A 17,932-nucleotide genomic window follows, 5' to 3' on the forward strand; every position below is an offset into this window, starting at 1 on the left:
ACAACAGGGGAGGGTAGATGAGGTTACTGGCAATGTGACATCTGTTCTGTGGATGGGAACGTCTGTGTCTGTAAGAGATGACTACAGAGATGGGTTTAAGGGACATGACTGATCTCTCAATTTGAGATTAATGTGTTTTAAAAAGGAAAAAAAGTACAAATAAGAAATTCTAAATAAACACTAAGCATTACTGCCTTTAGGGGGGCTACCTACAACGGAGGTACCTACAGCAGAGCACCTTCAATATAAGTGAGTAAGCCCTGCCCACAATTTACACCTCAAGTGAGACTGAAATTACCCTTGATTAATCCTACCTTACCAGAAGAGAGTAGATTCAAGATAGAGCTAAAGCACACATAAAGGCTCTCATGCACTACCATCATTAGCATTATTTGCTTTGAGAATGTTGATGGAGAAGTCTAGAGAAGGTCAGAAGGAGTTGCATTGTGTGTTTGTGGATTTAGAAAAAGCATATGACAGGGTACCAAGAGAGGAGTTGTGGTATTGTATGAGGAAGTCAGGTGTGTCAGAGAAGTACGTGAGGGTGGTGCAGGACATGTATGATGACAGTGTGACAGCAGTAAAGTGTGCAGTAGGAACGATAAACTGGTTTAAGGTGGAGGTTGGATCGGCTCTGAGCCCTTTCCTGTTTGCAGTGGTATTGGACAGGTTGACCGTCGAGGTCAGAAAGGATTCTCCATGGACTATGATGTTTGTGGATGATATTGTGATTTGTGGTGAGAGTAGAGAGTAGGTTGAGAAGAGCCTGGAGAGGTGGAGGTATGTGTTGAAGATGTTGAGGTTTTTTTGAGTGACGAGGATAGACAGGATTAGAAATGAGTTTATTTGAGGGACAGCAACGTTTTGGAGACAAGGTGAGGGAGGCACGATTGAGATGGTTTGGACATGTGCAGAGGAGGGACATGAAGTATATTGGTAGGAGAATGCTGAGGATGGAGCCACCAGGAAGGAGGAAAAGAGTAAGTCCAAAAAGGAGGTTTATGGATGTGGTGAGGGAAGACATGCAGGTAGTTGGTTTGAAAGAGGCAGATGTAGAGGACAGAAGGTATGGAGACGGATGGGAAAAGCCAAAAAAAAAGAAGAAGATTACACTGTTGAACCACACATACAACATAAAAAACTTTTAAAAGTTTCTTTACCAAAATCCGAAATGCATTTTTTTAACTGCATGTCCATGGGTGGCGAAAGAAAGTACAATTCCCACTCAGAAATGTGCAATGGCGGCAAAGAGACGTCAAGCACGTAAGTACATAAGTCACGTACACGAAAGTTGTAATGGCACATTCGAGCAGCGGAAGCACAAAAGGGCACATTGGCTATTTTGATTTTTATCAAAGTCAATATTTATCAAAGTTACAATGTGATGTAATGTGCAGTGCAGTGTTTGTGTTTTTGAAATGAAAATGTGTAGTAATAATATTAGTAATAATAATAATATTAATGACAAAAAACTATTTATATATTTAAAATGTATATAGTATTCATTTATTTACTATTACATTTTTTATTATGTATGTAATCGACACACAACGAAACCCCACTCACACTCTCTCACTCACACTCACACACACACACCCTTAGAGTGCCCAAATGTTAACGAGTATGGTCAATTGATCAGCAGGTTGTAAAATGTTATACGTTTTATCTGAGAGAATCCAGCTGCTCTACAACTTTTATTTATTTAGACATTTTTACACAGAAGATATAGATTTTTGTATTTCTTTGTAAATTTCAATCTGGACTTTTTAATTTTTTTTATGGCTGATAAGTGATTTGCACATTGTGGCATAGGTGCTATATTTTTGCTCTCAAATAATTTTTTTAATGGTGGATTATGTTATCTCGACCCCTGTATTGTGGAGGTTTTTGGTCACTGAGTGTTTCACAGTTTCTCTGTTGTTGATTTCCTGTTCCATGTCTAGTTGCTAGTAGTCGCAAACATCTCGAACCATCTAGAGACGTACCAGTGCCATTTGGATCCCGCTACATGTGTGGAGTTTGACATTGGACCTCCTGGAGTGTTTAAAGGCTCTGGCATAGAGAATGGTGCTGGATCTGTAATGATCACAAATGCTGAGCTTATAAAACTAGGAGCTACTAACCATATAGACTGTATAAACACTGGAGCTGGCCAAACCTCAGGAAGCCTCGGGATGGGGAGAGAAAGAGAAGCAGTGGAGAGGAATTAGCGTAGCTGCTGTTCATGATATTAACAGCACAAGTTGATAATGTGCATGTGATCAGATGTTCTGGAGCACAAGGTTGTGATGTGATGTGCGTGATGTGTGTTATGTGTAGGCTTTGCTAAAAAGATATGTTTTTAATCTACACTTAAACTGGGAGAGTGTATCTGAACCCCGAACACTGTCAGGAAGACTATTCCAGAGTTTAGGAGCTAAATGTGAAAATGCTCTACCGCCTTTAGTGGACTTTGCTATTCTAGGAACTACTAGAAGCCCAGAGTTTTGAGATCTCAGGGAGCGTGACGGATTGTAGCGTGTTAAGAGACTGGATAGATACATGGGAGCCAAACCATTTAGTGCTTTATAAGTGAGTAGCAGTAGTTTGTAGTCTATTCGAAACTTAATAGGAAGCCAATGTAGGGACGATAAGATTGGGGTTATATGATCGTATTTTCTTGACCTAGTAAGAACTCTTGCTGCGGCATTCTGAACTAACTGAAGCTTGTTTATTAATGATGCAGGACATCCACCTAGTAATGCATTACAGTAGTCTATTCTAGAGGTCATAAACGCATGGACGAGCTTCTCTGCATCAGATATAGATAACATATTTCTTAGCTTAGAAATATTTCTAAGGTGAAAGAAGGCTGTTTTTGTAACTTGATTGATGTGATTTTTAAAAGATAAGTTGCTGTCTAAAATAACTCCCAGGTCTTTTACCGTTGAACTAGTAGTTACAGAACAACCGTCTAAATGCAGGCTGAGATGCTGGAGCTTCTGTGTACTATTTTTTGGGCCGATGAGCAAAATCTCCGTTTTATCAGGATTTAATAGCAGAAAGTTATGGGTCATCCAATCTCTTATTTCTTCAACACACTCAGTTATGCGAGCTAATTGAGCTGTATCGCCTGGTTTGGATGAAATATATAGCTGGGTATCATCAGCATAACAATGGAAGCTAATTCCATGCCTTCTAATAATATTTCCTAATGGAAGCATGTATATTGTAAAAAGCAGGGGTCCCAGAACTGACCCTTGTGGCACGCCATAATTTACTAGCATTATCCTGGATAGCTCTCCATTTAAATCTACGAAATGGTAACGATTGGACAGGTAGGATTTAAACCAGCTTAATGCCTGTCCCTGAATACCGATGTAATTCTGTAAGCGATCGAGGAGAAGATCATGATCTATAGTGTCGAACGCAGCACTAAGATCTAGTAAAACTAATAGGGAGATGTAGCCTTGGTCTGAAGCTAAAAGCAGGTCATTAGTGATTTTAACTAGAGCAGTTTCTGTGCTATGATGGGGCCTAAAACCTGACTGAAACTCTTCAAAGATATTGTTCTCCTGCAAGTGGTTACATAACTGGGCAGCGACAATCTTTTCTAAAATCTTAGACATAAATGGGAGATTTGAAATTGGTCTGTAATTCGATAGCGTGTTTGGATCCAGATTAGGTTTTTTAATGAGGGGCTTAATAACTGCTAACTTGAGGGATTTAGGGACATGACCTAACGATAGTGAGGAGTTAATAATATTTAAAAGAGGCTCACCAGCTGTATATAACACTTCCTTCAGTAGTTTAGTGGGAATTGGATCTAACTGACATGTTGTTGATTTAGCTTTCATAATAGCATCATACAGCTCTTCCTGTCCTATACATGTAAAACAGTGTAGTTGTGGGGTTGTAAGTACGATTGTGTCGGGAGATGCTGTCAGAGGTTGAACTGCCACAATTGTTTTTCGAATGTTATCTATTTTTTCAGTGAAGAAATTCATAAAGTCTTCACTACTAAACTGTGATGGAACACATTTTTCAGATCCCTGATTTGTTGTTAATTTAGCGACTGTACTGAAAAGGAACCTGGGATTGTTTTTGTTATTTTCTATGAGTTTGCTCAGGTGTTTAGCTCTAGCAGCTTTTAGCGCCTGTCTGTAGCTAAGCATACTGTCTTTATACGCAATTCTAAATACCTCCAATTTAGTTTTCCTCCATTTTCTCTCCAGATTACGTGTTGTTCTCTTTAGGGCATGCGTATGACTATTATACCAAGGTGCAGGTGCTTGTTCTCGAACCTTTTTTAACCGGATGGGGGCAACAGTGTCTAAAGTGCTAGTGAGGATAAGGTCTATGTTGTTCGCCATCTCATCAAGATGATCAGCATTTATGGGTTTAATGTGAAACTGAGATAAATCAGGCAGGTTATTTATGAATCTGTCCTTAGTGGTTGGAATAATAGTCCTACCAAGTCGATACCGTGGTGAAACACGGTTAATCTGCTCTACCGGTAGTGTGTACAGTAGGAGATAATGGTCTGTGATGTCATCATTCTGAGGTAAAATATTTATATCAGTGACGTCTGGTCCGTGGGATATTATTAAGTCTAGTGTGTGGTTAAAACGGTGGGTTGGTCTGGTGACGTTTTGTTTAACTCCAAAAGAGTTTAGTAAATCGACAAATGATAATCCTAGGGCATCGTTTTCATCATCTACATGAATATTAAAATCTCCTACAAGCAGCACTTTATCAAAGCTGATCAGGAGGTCTGAGAGAAAACAAGCAAACTCATGAAGAAAATCAGCGTAGGGTCCTGGGGGTCTGTACACGGTGACCAGAGCGAGTTTTCTATGCATCTCTGAAAGTGCAATTTTAAGAACGAGCACTTCAAATGATTTAAAGCTGAATCCTAATCTCTGACTAACATTAAGAGAAGCACTATAAATGGTTCCTACACCCCCCCCACGACCAGTCTGACGGGGCTCATGCTTATAAACATATCCTGACGGTGTCGACTCGTTTAGACCCATATAATCACCTGGTTTAATCCAGGTCTCAGTGAGACAGAGTGCATCGAGATTATTCTCTATGATCATCTCATTTACAATCAGTGCTTTGGGTGCAAGTGATCTAATGTTTAAAAGACCGAACTTTAGAACTTTGTTGTGTTTGTTTATCTGGCATTTTTCAGTTTTAACTGCAATAAGATTATTTCTGGATCTTGTGTATGTAATTCTTGGTTTTACTACCCGAGGAATAGATACGGTTTCTATAAACTGGGCTGTGTGTGAACTTGTAACTATTTGGTCTGTAGTATGCGTGTTCTTATAGTTGAAGATTTCTTGATGTCTTACCAGTCAGATGGTGTGTAGTATCCTAGAGATGTTATCTGATAGCACTGCTGCTCCAACTCTGCTGGGGTGCAGGCCATCAGGGCGGAAGAACCTAGGACGCTCCCAGAAACAGTTCCAGTTATTAACAAAGAGAAGTTTATGTTCTCGACACCATGACTGTAACCATTCATTTAGAGCTAAAAGTCTACTAAACTTCTCAGCCCCTCGCTGGTAAGTGGGAAGAGGTCCTGACACAATGATCCTCGTTGTGGGTGATGTGCTGCGTACCGTCTCCACCAGGATCCTGAAGTCCCTCTTTAAGATCTCCGTTTGCCGCAGCCTGGTGTCGTTTGATCCGGCATGGAGAACAACCGCTCCGAAGTTCTCGTTCAGGATCGCGGGTACCTGCGCAGCGACATCCAGAACACGAGCACCAGGAAAACAGCGAGTGTGCACCTTACCTTTAGCTCGGGTAGCGCGGACATGCCGGACGATGGAATCTCCGAGAATAACAGTGTCGCGTTCCGTCTCGCGGAGGGGGACGAAGCGGTTCTCGGTCGAGATCTCGAAGGCCGGTGGTGGAGGTGGAGACGTCCTCGATCGGGGCTTGGCTTGTCTCTTCCGCCGCGGTCGCATCCAGGGTCCATGTTGCACCGGTGCCGGAGTTGTAGGTGCGCTGGGCCTGGGCATAGAAGCACGCGGAGTTGATGTGCTGGGAGCGTTAGGTTCAACCTGGGAGTTTACCTGGGATGAGTGCGCGTCCGCCCGGGATGTTTCCAGCGCCGCTTTCCGCTCTCGCAGCTGGTCATGCTTTACATGCAGCTCGCGAATCTGTTTCTCCAATGCCTCCATCTCCAACGCCACCGTTTGCAACTCGAACGAGTCCTCACCTGTGCTCGAATGCAGACAAACAACCGGCATAGTGCTTATCGTCACGAACAGATTTATTATACAGAGATGTGAGTGAGAGAAAATAAATATAAACAACACTAGTTATAGTCGAGTTAACTAACTACAGGCACAAGTCAGGAAGACAAAAACAATTAAGGATTATTAAAAGAGGAAAAACGGATAGATAGATAGCAAAGTTTGTTTGAAAGACGCCGAGAGATCTGCAGAAAGAACATCACTTATAATCTTATACTCCAGTAATCATGCTAGTTCTCACTCTCCAGTGTTCTGTATTGTTGAAAGATTTATGATCAAACTCTTGATGTCACCCAAATGAGGATGGGTTCCCCTTTTGAGTCTGGTTCCTCTCAAGGTTTCTTCCTCATAACATCTAAGGGAGTTTTTCCTTGCCACAGTCGCCACGGCTGCTCATCAGGGACAAATTCACACCATTTACCTTAACTGTTGATTTGTGTAAAGCTGCTTTGAGACAATGTCTGTTGTGAAAAGCGCTATACAAATAAACTTGACTTGACTTGACTTGACTTGACTAGTAAGCATGACTCTGCTCGGATTTAAACAGAATCATTTAAGCTGCTGAAAATTGTTTTGTTTCTGTTCAGTCTTAGACATGTGTTTGCTGTGGACAATGCTCACTCCTGACCGCATACCACAGCAGATTGTATGAACTGAGACACTGGTGTGGGGTTTGAAGGGTAAATGTTTGGTCAAGTTCTCGATCTTCTGTTCACTAAAGATAAGACTTCTATAGCATGAATAGCAAACAGCAATTGGCAGATACCTGTTTCTTGCTGAAGAGTTTATTCACAAGGATACAGAGATAAAAAGGCAATAAATAAAGAACAAACAATGACAAAGTGCCCTTGAGTAATTCTGCAGAGAAAATGCTGGAGTGCTGAGAGTACTGATGAACCTGAAATGTCTGAGGATAAAATAGCATTAGACTGGAGAAGTATTTTAAATTGTGAAAGTACAAAAACATCCTAAAGCAGGTGCAGATTTAGAACATTGCCATATCTGTGTTCTCCATAGTTTATTATTTAAACTCTTAGTGAGATAAGGATAATTCAGAAAAGAGGGCTCGGGAACATACAAGATCTGTAAATTAAAACAACCATATTGATTCCATTTATCCTAACTGAGATGACCTGATATAACCAAACCTTACAATACTTCATAGTGCCCTGTAAAGTGCAGGAATGTTCATTTAATTTTCATTCATTGTACATCTCATTGTACAGCACATCACTTTTGGAGTTTATGGATGTGAGATGTAGACCTTTTTATTTACCCCGGGAATTGTTCCCATGTGACTCAAGACGACGACCATCATTCCCGTGCCGAAGAAGTCTACTGTCTCCTGCCTCAATGATTATCATCCCGTCGCGCTCACACCCATTGTGATGAAGTGCTTTGAGAGGCTCATCATGAGGCACATCAAGAAACAGCTTCCACCCACACTGGACCCCATGCAGTTCGCTTATTGTCCAAACCGCTCCACGGACAATGCCATCTCCACAACCCTCCATCTGGCCCTTACCCACCTAGACAACAAGGACTCTTATACATGGATGCTGTTCATAGACTTCAGCTCAGCATTCAACATGATCATCCCTCAGCACCTGATTGAGAAGCTGAGCTTACTAGGCCTGAACACCTCCCTCTGTAACTGGATCCTGGACTCCCTACTGGGAGACCTCAGTCAGTCCGGATCGGGAACAGCATCTCCAGCACCACCACACTGAGCACTGGGGCACCTCAGGGCTGTGTGCTTAGTCCTCTGCTGTTCAGTCTGCTGACTTACGACTGTGTAGCAATGCACAACTCAAATCACATCATCAAGTTCACCGATGACATGACCGTAGTGGGTCTCACCAGCAAGATCAATTGTGTAATTGAGTGAGCATACAGAGAAAAGGTGCAACGGTTAACAACCTGTCTCTGAACATTGACAAAACTAAACAGATGGTTGTTGACTTCAGGAGAACACAGAGTGACCATTCTCCATTGACCATTGATGGATCCTCAGTGGAGCACGTCAAGAGCACCAAATTCCTTGGTGTTCACTTGGCAGATAACCTCACCTGGTCACTCAACACCAGCTCCATCACCAAAAAAGCCCAGCAGCATCTCTACTTCCTGAGAAGGTTGAGAAAAGCCCATCTCCCTCCCCCATCTTGACCACGTTCACAGAGGGAGCATCTTGAGCAGCTCCATCGCTGCCTGTTTTGGGAACTGCACCGTCTCGGATCGCAAGACCCTCCAGAGGATAGTGAGGAGTCTCTCTTCCCTCTATCATGGACATTTACACCACACGCTGCATCCGCAAAGCTAACAGCATTGCGGATGACCCCACACACCCGTCACACACACTTTTCACTCTCCTACCATCAGGGAAGGGGTTCAGAAGCCTTCGGGCCGCCACATCCAGACTGTGTAACAGTTTCTTCCCTCCGGCCATCAGGCTTCTTAACAAAGAACTGTACTGAACTGAACTCTCTCTCTCTCTCTCACACACACACATACACACACACACACACACACACAAAACCGTATGCCTGATCTGTACAACCTGGACTAAACACACACTCATACTCACTTCGCACACCCATGATTCAGCACCACTCACACTACATCACCTCATTACCATAAATTGTTTACATGCTGTTTTGCACATCTTCCTGGATTGCTGCTATTTGCTCTTTTGCACAATATTCTGTTTACATTTTTGCTACTGTTCAATTTATCCTGTTACGACAGGTTTACTGGCAGAGCTATTTTGTGTTTAGTGTATTGTCTTGCACTGTCCTGTGTTGTCTTCAGAGGTGGGAAGTAACGATATACAAATACTTGTTTGTAATTAAGTAGAATTCTTTGGTATGAGCACTTCACTATTTATTTTTCAGACTTTTTACTTTTACTTTTATTAAATTTTTACACAAATATCTGTACTTTTTACTTCTTACATTTTCAAAACCGGCTCGTTACTTTAGTTTTTAGAGACATTCCTGATCATCATCATCATCATCATCATCATCATCTTTTCTCTGCTTGTGTTCTATATGTGGATGTTCAGCCTGGACACATTCATTGGGTAACAACATTTTTAATTCGTGTTGTATTAATATATATATTAGGCTGTCAAAATTCAAACACAAATTATTTTAAAACTGCACGAAAATGTTTTTCAGCGCACATTTCTTTTTTTTTACCATTTTTATAAAAAATATAAATACATAAATAAAAGAGGCGAAATTAAAACTTTCAGCACACCATACATTTATTCACGGCGTCCTTTCTTTACTTAGATATAAAATAAATAAACTCCACCGAAAAATATTTGTAATTAGTTAACATTTGATTTATTTATGCGCCAAGTCTCAAATCAAACACCAAATCCGGCATGTTTTACAAAATTAACCCTCTGGGTGGCGTTTTGTGGGTTTTTCCCTCATAATGGCAAAATGAACTTAAATTACTCTTTTTTGATCGTACAGATAAGAACAATACATCATTCGAATGTGTAAAATGACTAATTTTATTTGTATACACTTATAATAACAACAAAACGATGTGTGTTTCTCCGGAATCACCTCATTAACTGTCCATGTGGAAACATAGCAAAGGTTCTGTTAGGTGTCCTGATGATTTACGTAATTTAAACCACCATTTTTACTTTAAAACTTTTACAAGAATTTTTTTGTCTTCATGCTCTATGTTGCATCAATATCAATGTTCATGTTGCTTAAAGTATTAAAAACAGGAATTATTAATATATGGTACATTTAGAACAGATAGAAATGTGCTATTATGTTGTGATTAAATATTTAATTTGATTGACAGCCCTAATATAAAGGTATGTAATATAATGTAAGGTCCAGTTACCAGTGTGACACTAAAACAGGTAGAAGTAATAACTACTTATAAGTTAAGTACATGTCAGAGCCAAAACTTCTTTACTTTCACTTGAGTAAAAAAGTATAATCAGTACTTCAACTTTTACCCGAGTATTTTAAAACATGAGTATCTGTACTTCTACTTAAGTAAAGGATGTTTGTACTTTTGCCACCTCTGGTTGTCATGTGTTGTCTTGCACTGTCTTGTGTTGTCTTTGCACTGTTTGTACCAGGTTGCACACATGCACTTTATGTGGCGAGGACACTTACTAGTCCTTGGCCCTGTGTTTTTCTGTTTCTGTGATTGTGTTAATGTTAACGTCTTTCTACACGGGAATGCCAGGGTTAACCTCAGAGACAGGTTTAGGCTGCTGATTTCCTTCCTGCCATTGCTTCTGCACTAGAACGTCTCTAGGACTAGCTCCCTCAGGGGAATGAGACACTGCGTTGGAACGCTTTGGGCACATGACTGCGTTGTCCATGCTCTGAATAATGTCTAATCAGTCAAAATCAAAGGCAGGCTGTCACCGGCGGAGTGGAGTCATTACCAGGAAGTATAAAACGCCAATGAGAGAAGCTGGCTTCAGCTTCTGTAACCAAGAAGGAAGCACTGACGGGACACGGGGGGTTGTGGCAAAAGATGCAGCATCTCGGTCCCTCAGGGTTTACAAGGTTGTAAAACCTTCCTGGATGCAACCCAGATGAGGATGCGGTCCCTCTTGAGTCCTTATGCCATCTCAGGGAGTTTTTCCTTGCCACAGTCACCACTGGCTTGCTCATCAGGGACAAACTTACTTATAAAGAACATATTCACCTTCAATCACCACATTTTCTGTGTAAAGCTGCTTTGAGACAATGTTCATTGTTAAAAGCGCTATAAAAATTTCAATTAAAATTGAATTGAAAAACCTGGCAAAGGTGAGTGGGGTAGACCAGCCCGCAGCGTCACAGAGGTCTTGGAGGGACACTCCAGAGGACCAAGCCTTGGAGGCTGCCCCCAAATGGAGCAGGTAGACCAGAGGACCCGTAAGAAGATGCTATAGCATCAATAATCCATCTGCTGAGTGTCTGCTTATAACCAGGAATTCCTCTCCACAAAGGGCCGTAGCAGATGAACAATTGTTCCAACTTCCTCCAGGGACTTGTCCGCCGGACATAGCAGTCCAGAGCAGAATCTCTCCTGGTCTGGGGTCTGGAATGGAGGAGGATTAAATGCCTGGAGCCTAACAGGTCGTGGGATGACCAAGGGCACCTTGGGGACGTAACCCACCCTAATGTTCAGGAAGGCACTGGCCATGTCTGGAGTCAACTCCAGGAAAGAGGGGGCCACAAAAAGGGCCTGTAACTCACCTACTCTCCTCAGAGAGCAGGTATCCAGCAAGAACAAGAACACAGTCTTAACGGACAGGTGTCTCCATGAAATCTCAGCCAATGGCTTAAAGGGAGGCTCAGACAGAGCACGTCGGATGCGTTGACTTTAGCCATCCAGGCTGCCAGGTTCTCCCTTAAGGGTTTGCAATGACACTGGGCAGAACCCAAGGAGGGAGCTTATTGGAGCTGGCCGTGCCCTGAAACACATTTCATGGCAAGGTTAATGAACCAGGTTCTTAAAGGGGCCGAAGGGAAACGAGCTCCGAAGAAGCGCCCTCCGGTCATCCCAGGACCTTTTGGCTAAAGCCCTCTTCCTGGAGATGACAGTCCTCAGATCTGTCACCTCATGGGGCTTTGACCCAGGGCGACACAAGGGATCCCACACAGGGGGAGAGCACATCACAATGCTCTGTCTCTGCACTTGGCAGTGCAAAGTGCTGGGTTAGGTTTGGGGCTGTGCTGAGTGGCGTAGGAGATACCGCTGGAATGCCGCCGATTGTCTCTTGGACTCTGTCGACTACCGAATCAACGTCGTTGCCAAACAAGCCCGAAGGAGAGAGTGGTCCGTTCAGCAGCACGACCTTGTCCCTGTCAGGTATTTCGGACAGGAAAAGCCACAGATGTCTCTCAGTGGCTATTAGGGTGGCCATAGACTGGCCAATGGCCTTAGCGGTCTCTTTTGTGGCATCCCCCATAAGGCGGATCTCAGAAAAGTAGCCACCCAAGGGGTCTCCCATATCCAGCTCCCGCAGCAGGTCAGCTTGGTATACCTGCAGCACTAAAATGGTGTGCAGACATCCAGCGGCCTGACCCGCTGAGGCATAAGCCTTACCCACCAGCGTTGAGGTAGTGCGCAGGGGCTTGGTTGGTAACGTCAGGGGTTTAAGGGAAGATGCCACACCTGGGAAGAGATAGCGAGCCAGCGTCTTTTTAACCTGGGGCATGACATCATAGCTATGATCCCTAAGCCCCAGGACATTGGAATAAACTGGACACCTCAGTGTGCAGGTCAGGGAAAAATGGCAAGCCCCGTCACGGAAGCTATGACGCCGGGAGCAAAAAACGCTTATCAAGCTTGCCCGAGGCTTTATGCGCACCAACTGGCCAAACTATATCCAGCTTCTGAACGCCACATGTCACAACCTCCAGGAGCTCCTCGCTTCCGGGCTCTCAGAGGAAGAAAGGCAGAGCTGCATGCTCTGGTGGCAGGGGGAAGAAAGTGCCGAAAGGCGTGCTTCTGCCGCCTGCGAATGGGAGCTGGACCGAGCAGGTGAGGGAGAAGAAAGGGGGAAGCCCGTCTCCAAAACCTCTGCGAGGTATATTTGCAAACTGCGAGGAGCAGGAGCGGAGAGATCACATAGACTCTGCTCAAAAGTTCTTTCAGGTGATTTCCTACTAAATGAAATCCAAAGGCATTTTGTTACAGTGAGAACCAAATTTGTGTATTTGAATTCAGGCACGTGTCCTATCCTAACACAAAAAATGCATTAATTCTGCACAGTAGAATTGGTGCTATAGAACTGAAGCTTCACTTAAACTCTTTGAGCTTCTGATTTTTAGATAAAATTTAAACATAACATAAACAGACCTGCTTTATTTTATATTCCTGCTTTATTTTATGTCCAAGCATTTAAAATCTAAATTAACTCAATTAATTGGCATATTTATATAGAATTTCTAGTAATCAAATATGACTGTCATAGTCTATGTCTATGATACTGCTCAGGGGGAGCTCCTACCTAACCTCATTCCTCTCTGTCTCTTTGTCTTCACCCCATACGCATTCCCACTTCCTAGTGAAAATGTAATTCATTAGTGGGCTTAGTTAAAGCTGACAGTTTTGGCACTCATGCTTGTTTGTTTTCCTGTCTTTGTGTACAGTGAGTAGGGCTGAGGTCAGTCCTAATGATGATAGATATGTTCAGATGCTCTAATTCAGTCAAAGTACTTGAGAACCCTTTTTTTTTTTTTTGCCATGTCAGATGTGGTGAGGGGAGGTGCTCCTGTATGAAAACTGACACAAGACAGATGGGGCAAAAGTACAAACATCCTTTGCTTAAGTAGAACTGATTATAGTAGTTAGGAAATACTGACTATACTATATTACTCAAGTTTAAGTAAAGAGGTTTGGGGTCTGAAATGTGCTTAAGTAAAAAAGTAGCCAATAATACTACCTGTTTTAGTGTCACGTTGGTAATTGGACCTCACTTATATTAATATTAAGTCTGTCAATCGATAAAAATATTTAATGATTGTCATGAGTTAACTTACAATTAATTGCAAATTTGTATCTGTTTTAAATGTAAGTTAAATTAATACTTTTCACGTTTTCAATACTCTAATCAACATGGGCATGGTAAAAAATGGATGCTTAATGTAAATGTATGCTTTTTATTAGTAAATCTTTTTTATTAGTAAATCAGGTGTGGTGATACCTGTGAAACTGTACTTCTAACTTTAATAGGATCAAATCATAAAAGACTATTTGTTTTGTGAATTTGTTTAAAAAAAAACGTTCTCTTCATATATTTTTAATGTCTGTTATGCAAGTATTCACTGTTTCACATTTAGGTTGTTTTATTTATGTCTGTGAAGCGAGATGACAGAGACAGAGACGGCAGAGATCTGTCTGTCTATTTTTCAAAAGTACAGGATTTTGCCATAAATGCCATAAAACACGCCAACGTGTCTCTTGGGGTAGACAAACATGTTGGCGTGTTTTATGGCATTTTTTTTCTTATAGCACCAAAACAATCTTAAATTTCTCTGTCTTTTTTGATCGTATGGATAAAAGTAATATATCATTCAAATCTGTAAAGGGTCTACTTTTATTTGTAGGGTTAATTATGTGCATTATGGTGGATTTTGGTGCTGATTTGAGACTAGGCACATCAATAAAATTCAAATGTTTACTGATTAAAATAATTTTTCGGTGGAGTTCATCTTTTATGCATATATTTGAGTTAAGAAAGAAAAAGTTTTTTATAAAAAAATTGTCAAGCAGAAATGCGCGAAGCATTAATCACGTATTAATAAAATAAGTGTCATTAAACTCGCATGCAGTGGAGACAATGCTAACTTCTGTTTGTTCAGAACGCACTCCATCTCTACAAAAAGTAAGTGAATCTTTGTGTATATACGAACAGTAAAGATGAGTAAGAAGGACAAGCATGACCTGCTGTGTGTAGCTTGCTTGTGTGTAGCTTGCTTGGGAGCAGAGCATGCACAGTCGGCTATTGCTGTTGAGTCTGCCTTTTTTCACTGATCTGCACACTGAGGTGTCCAGATCCGGGGACAGCCCATGTGCGGCCCGCCTCTTCACCCAACATGTTTAGCTGTATGTGAATGTAGTGGGGATGAAACAGAACGGTTATGAGATGATGCCTCGGGTCAAAGAGATGCTGGCCGGCTATCTGTCCCCAGGTGCAGCATTGTCCCCTAAGACCTCAGGTACAGGATAATTACCCTCAAGCAGGTCATGTCTCAGATCAGGTCCGAGGACTGGTTTGTTATGATCGATCTAAAGGATGCATACTTCCACATATGTATTCATCTGACTCACAGGAGAGTCCTGAGGTTTTCTCGAAGGGCGAAGTTTACCAATATCAGGTCCTCCTTTTCGGCCTTGCGCTCTTACCCCACACTTTCACGAAATGCATGAATGCGGCCTTGACCACACTGAGACTCCAGGGCATCTGCATTCTGAACTATATTGACGACTGGTTGATATAAGCTCGATCAGAGCTTCTGGCAGTCCAAAATCAAGATGTCATTTTTTGACCTGTATGAATTAGCTGGGGTTAAGACTAAACGCCAAGAAGAGTGTGCTTTCTCCAGTAAAGGGAACTACCTTGTTAGGCCTAGTGTGGGACTCGACCGTCATGCGGGCACAGCTGTCCCCTGCTTGGATTGTCTATCCTCATGGCTGTCAAGAAAGTGCAAGAAGGACAGTCACTCACAGTTCCAGAGGCTGCTTGAGCTCATGGCAGCAGTGTCCACTGTGATTCCACTCCAAAACCCCTCCAGTGGTGGCTCAGAGACAGAGGTTTCTCCTGCAAGGGCAACCCACTCTGCACTGGCAAGGTCTTGTGGCAAGCCCTTCGAGCCTTAGATGTGTGAAAAGAACATGCGTTCCTGTCTCAAGGCCCCAAACTGGGAGCTCCTTGTTGTCGTGTAATACTAATGACGGATGCTTCCCTCATGAGTTGCTGCTCCGCCCAAGGTCGCTTGGAACATAAACTGCCTCCCAGACCTGAGGGATCGACATGTGCTGGTCCGTGCGGATAACACATCAGTGGTCTCTTATATTAATCATCAGCATGGTCCGCGATCTCTCCCCCTATACAGGCTGGCACAGCAGATCCTCCTGTGGTCCAAAGGAAGACTGCTCTCATTGAGGGCTGCTTACATCCCTGGGTACCTAAATCAGGAAGCAGATGCCCTCTTGAGGCAAGGGCCAAGGCCGGGGAAATGGAAGCTCCACCCCTAGGTGGTGGAGCAGATATGGTGGAGGTTTTACAGAGCACAGGTGGATTTGTTTGTGATTTAAGAGACATCACACTGTCCACTCTGGTTTTCCCTCACTTGCCCAGCCCCCTTGGGGTTGGACGCCATGGTACAGACGTGGCCCAATGCTGCGCCTGTATGCCTTTTTCCCAATCGTGATGCTCCCATAAGTTCTGGAGAGTCTGTCTCCTCCTGGTAGACCCTTAGTAGCGGGGCAGACCATGGTTTGCAGACCTGGTGGCCCTCCTTGAGGAACCTCCTTGGGAAATTTCTCCCAGGAGTTATGAAGGCTGTGGCTGTGGCCCCTGAGGGGTTCTAAAGGTCTAAGCCTTAAGCAGCGATTTCAGATCACAGTTTTTAAATGGAAAACGTATAACAAATGTATTTGCTGAATTTGTCTAAGCAGTAAGCACAAACATGCATAAAAAATGCACTACTTACACAATTATTGTAATAACAAGTCACAAACGGTCTAGTGGTTGGGATGCGGCGCTCTCAACGCTGCGGCCCGTGTTCGATCCCTGGTCAGGGAACCAACCCCAGCCATTAGGGTTGCACAAGCCTTAGTGCCGGTCCCAAGCCTGGATAAATGGGGAGGGTTGCGTTAGGAAGGGCATCCAGCGTAAAAACATGTGCCAAATCAAACATGCGGATGGTCCGCTGTGGCGACCCCTAACGGGAGAAGCCGAAAGAAAGTTTAATAAACACATCCATTGCTGCAAATCCTGGTTTATTAGGAAAGATAAGGGTCCACTGAACAACATGAAATAAAGCATTGTTGCTCCAACCAAACAATAGTGTTGTAATTTATATGGTTAGGAACCAACCCCAGCCACTCTTAGTGCCGGTCCCAAGCCCGGATAAATGGGGAGGGTTGCGTTAGAAAGGGCATCCAGCGTAAAAACATGTGCCAAATCAAACATGCGGATAATCCGCTGTGGCGACCCCTGATGGGAGAAGCCGAAAGAAAGATTATTTTGTTTACACAGAACTTCAGATGGTGTATTCCGTATATATTTCCGAATAACTTTCGTATGAAAAAAAAACATCTTGCTGGTAAAAAATCAACTATGGCTGGTATAATATAGTGTTACAAAACAAATGAGACCACACAAAAAAAACCACAAAAAAGTAAAAGAGGTGGAATCTCGGGCTTGAGTCTCCTCTCTGTTGGCAGGGGTCTGTTCTGCACCACCTATCGTTTCAAACCTTTTATTTCCAGCCAGTAGCATTATGGAAACAAAATGATTGATGTAAAATGTAGCTAATAAGTGCAGGATTCTAACAATATATGGGAGGTTTTTATTCACCACGTGGGTGAGTCTTATTTTCATTACCCTTTACAAACTCTTACTTGTTACACTTGCACACAAACCCGGAAGTGAATGCAGTTCTCAGTTCTGCTCAAACAGCTGTTTCAGCTCGTTATAACTGTGCTTTGTTTACAGAAAAAAACACAAAGCAGTGATGTGGAAAATATTCTTGAGGGCGGAGTAACAACAGAGACTTGGAGATCTGCATGGGAATGCTATTTTACATCTGTGAGGTTACAATATATCTCTCTATACAGTGTTGTACGATTTTATAGGTTTTATTGGCAATTTATTTTATAATAGAAATGCTTGAAAAGTAATTGTCTGTGTGTGTGTGTGTGTGTGTGTGTGTGTGTGTGTGTGTGTGTGTGTGTGCACGTTGGTACGGCAGGATTATAAGGACAAAACACCTGACTACGTACCGACACTTTGAGGACACACCATAACTATGATCGCAGAGTTGATGTCTTCATTTTAAGCACTGTAGAGCAACTCACGATAGTGTCCCGAACATCCTTCCGCTTTTTCTCGCGAAGTCCTAATAATTCCGTTGTGCCCTTTTTACGTTGTGTCTAGTGTGTGCTCAGAGTTTATAATCTTATTCTATCGCCACTTT

General features: G+C 42.6%; 1 protein-coding gene and 1 long non-coding RNA gene across 3 annotated transcripts in view; both read right to left on the minus strand.

Annotated features, from left to right (window-relative positions):
* The window catches only part of LOC310731373 (uncharacterized protein), a 137,654-nt gene extending 131,416 nt beyond the window's left edge, over positions 1-6,238 (minus strand). For both annotated transcript variants that reach the window (XM_083550979.1, XM_083550980.1), the window contains exons 1-2: positions 5,607-6,238; positions 5,340-5,430 (exon numbers count right to left, since the gene is read on the minus strand). In XM_083550979.1, coding sequence (XP_083407105.1) covers positions 5,416-5,430; positions 5,607-6,170 — 579 coding nt within the window. In that variant the 5' untranslated portion in view covers positions 6,171-6,238 and the 3' untranslated portion in view covers positions 5,340-5,415. The remainder of the gene's footprint in view (positions 1-5,339; positions 5,431-5,606) is intronic.
* The window catches only part of LOC310731403, a 136,990-nt gene extending 119,678 nt beyond the window's left edge, over positions 1-17,312 (minus strand). Inside the window, exon 1 of the long non-coding RNA XR_014535193.1 lies at positions 17,199-17,312. This is a non-coding gene — a long non-coding RNA (uncharacterized lncRNA). The remainder of the gene's footprint in view (positions 1-17,198) is intronic.
* Between the last annotated feature and the right edge of the window lie 620 nt (positions 17,313-17,932).

The sequence above is a fragment of the Silurus aristotelis genome (genome assembly GCF_946808225.1).
Source record: "Silurus aristotelis genome assembly, chromosome: 9".
Lineage (NCBI taxonomy): Eukaryota > Metazoa > Chordata > Actinopteri > Siluriformes > Siluridae > Silurus > Silurus aristotelis.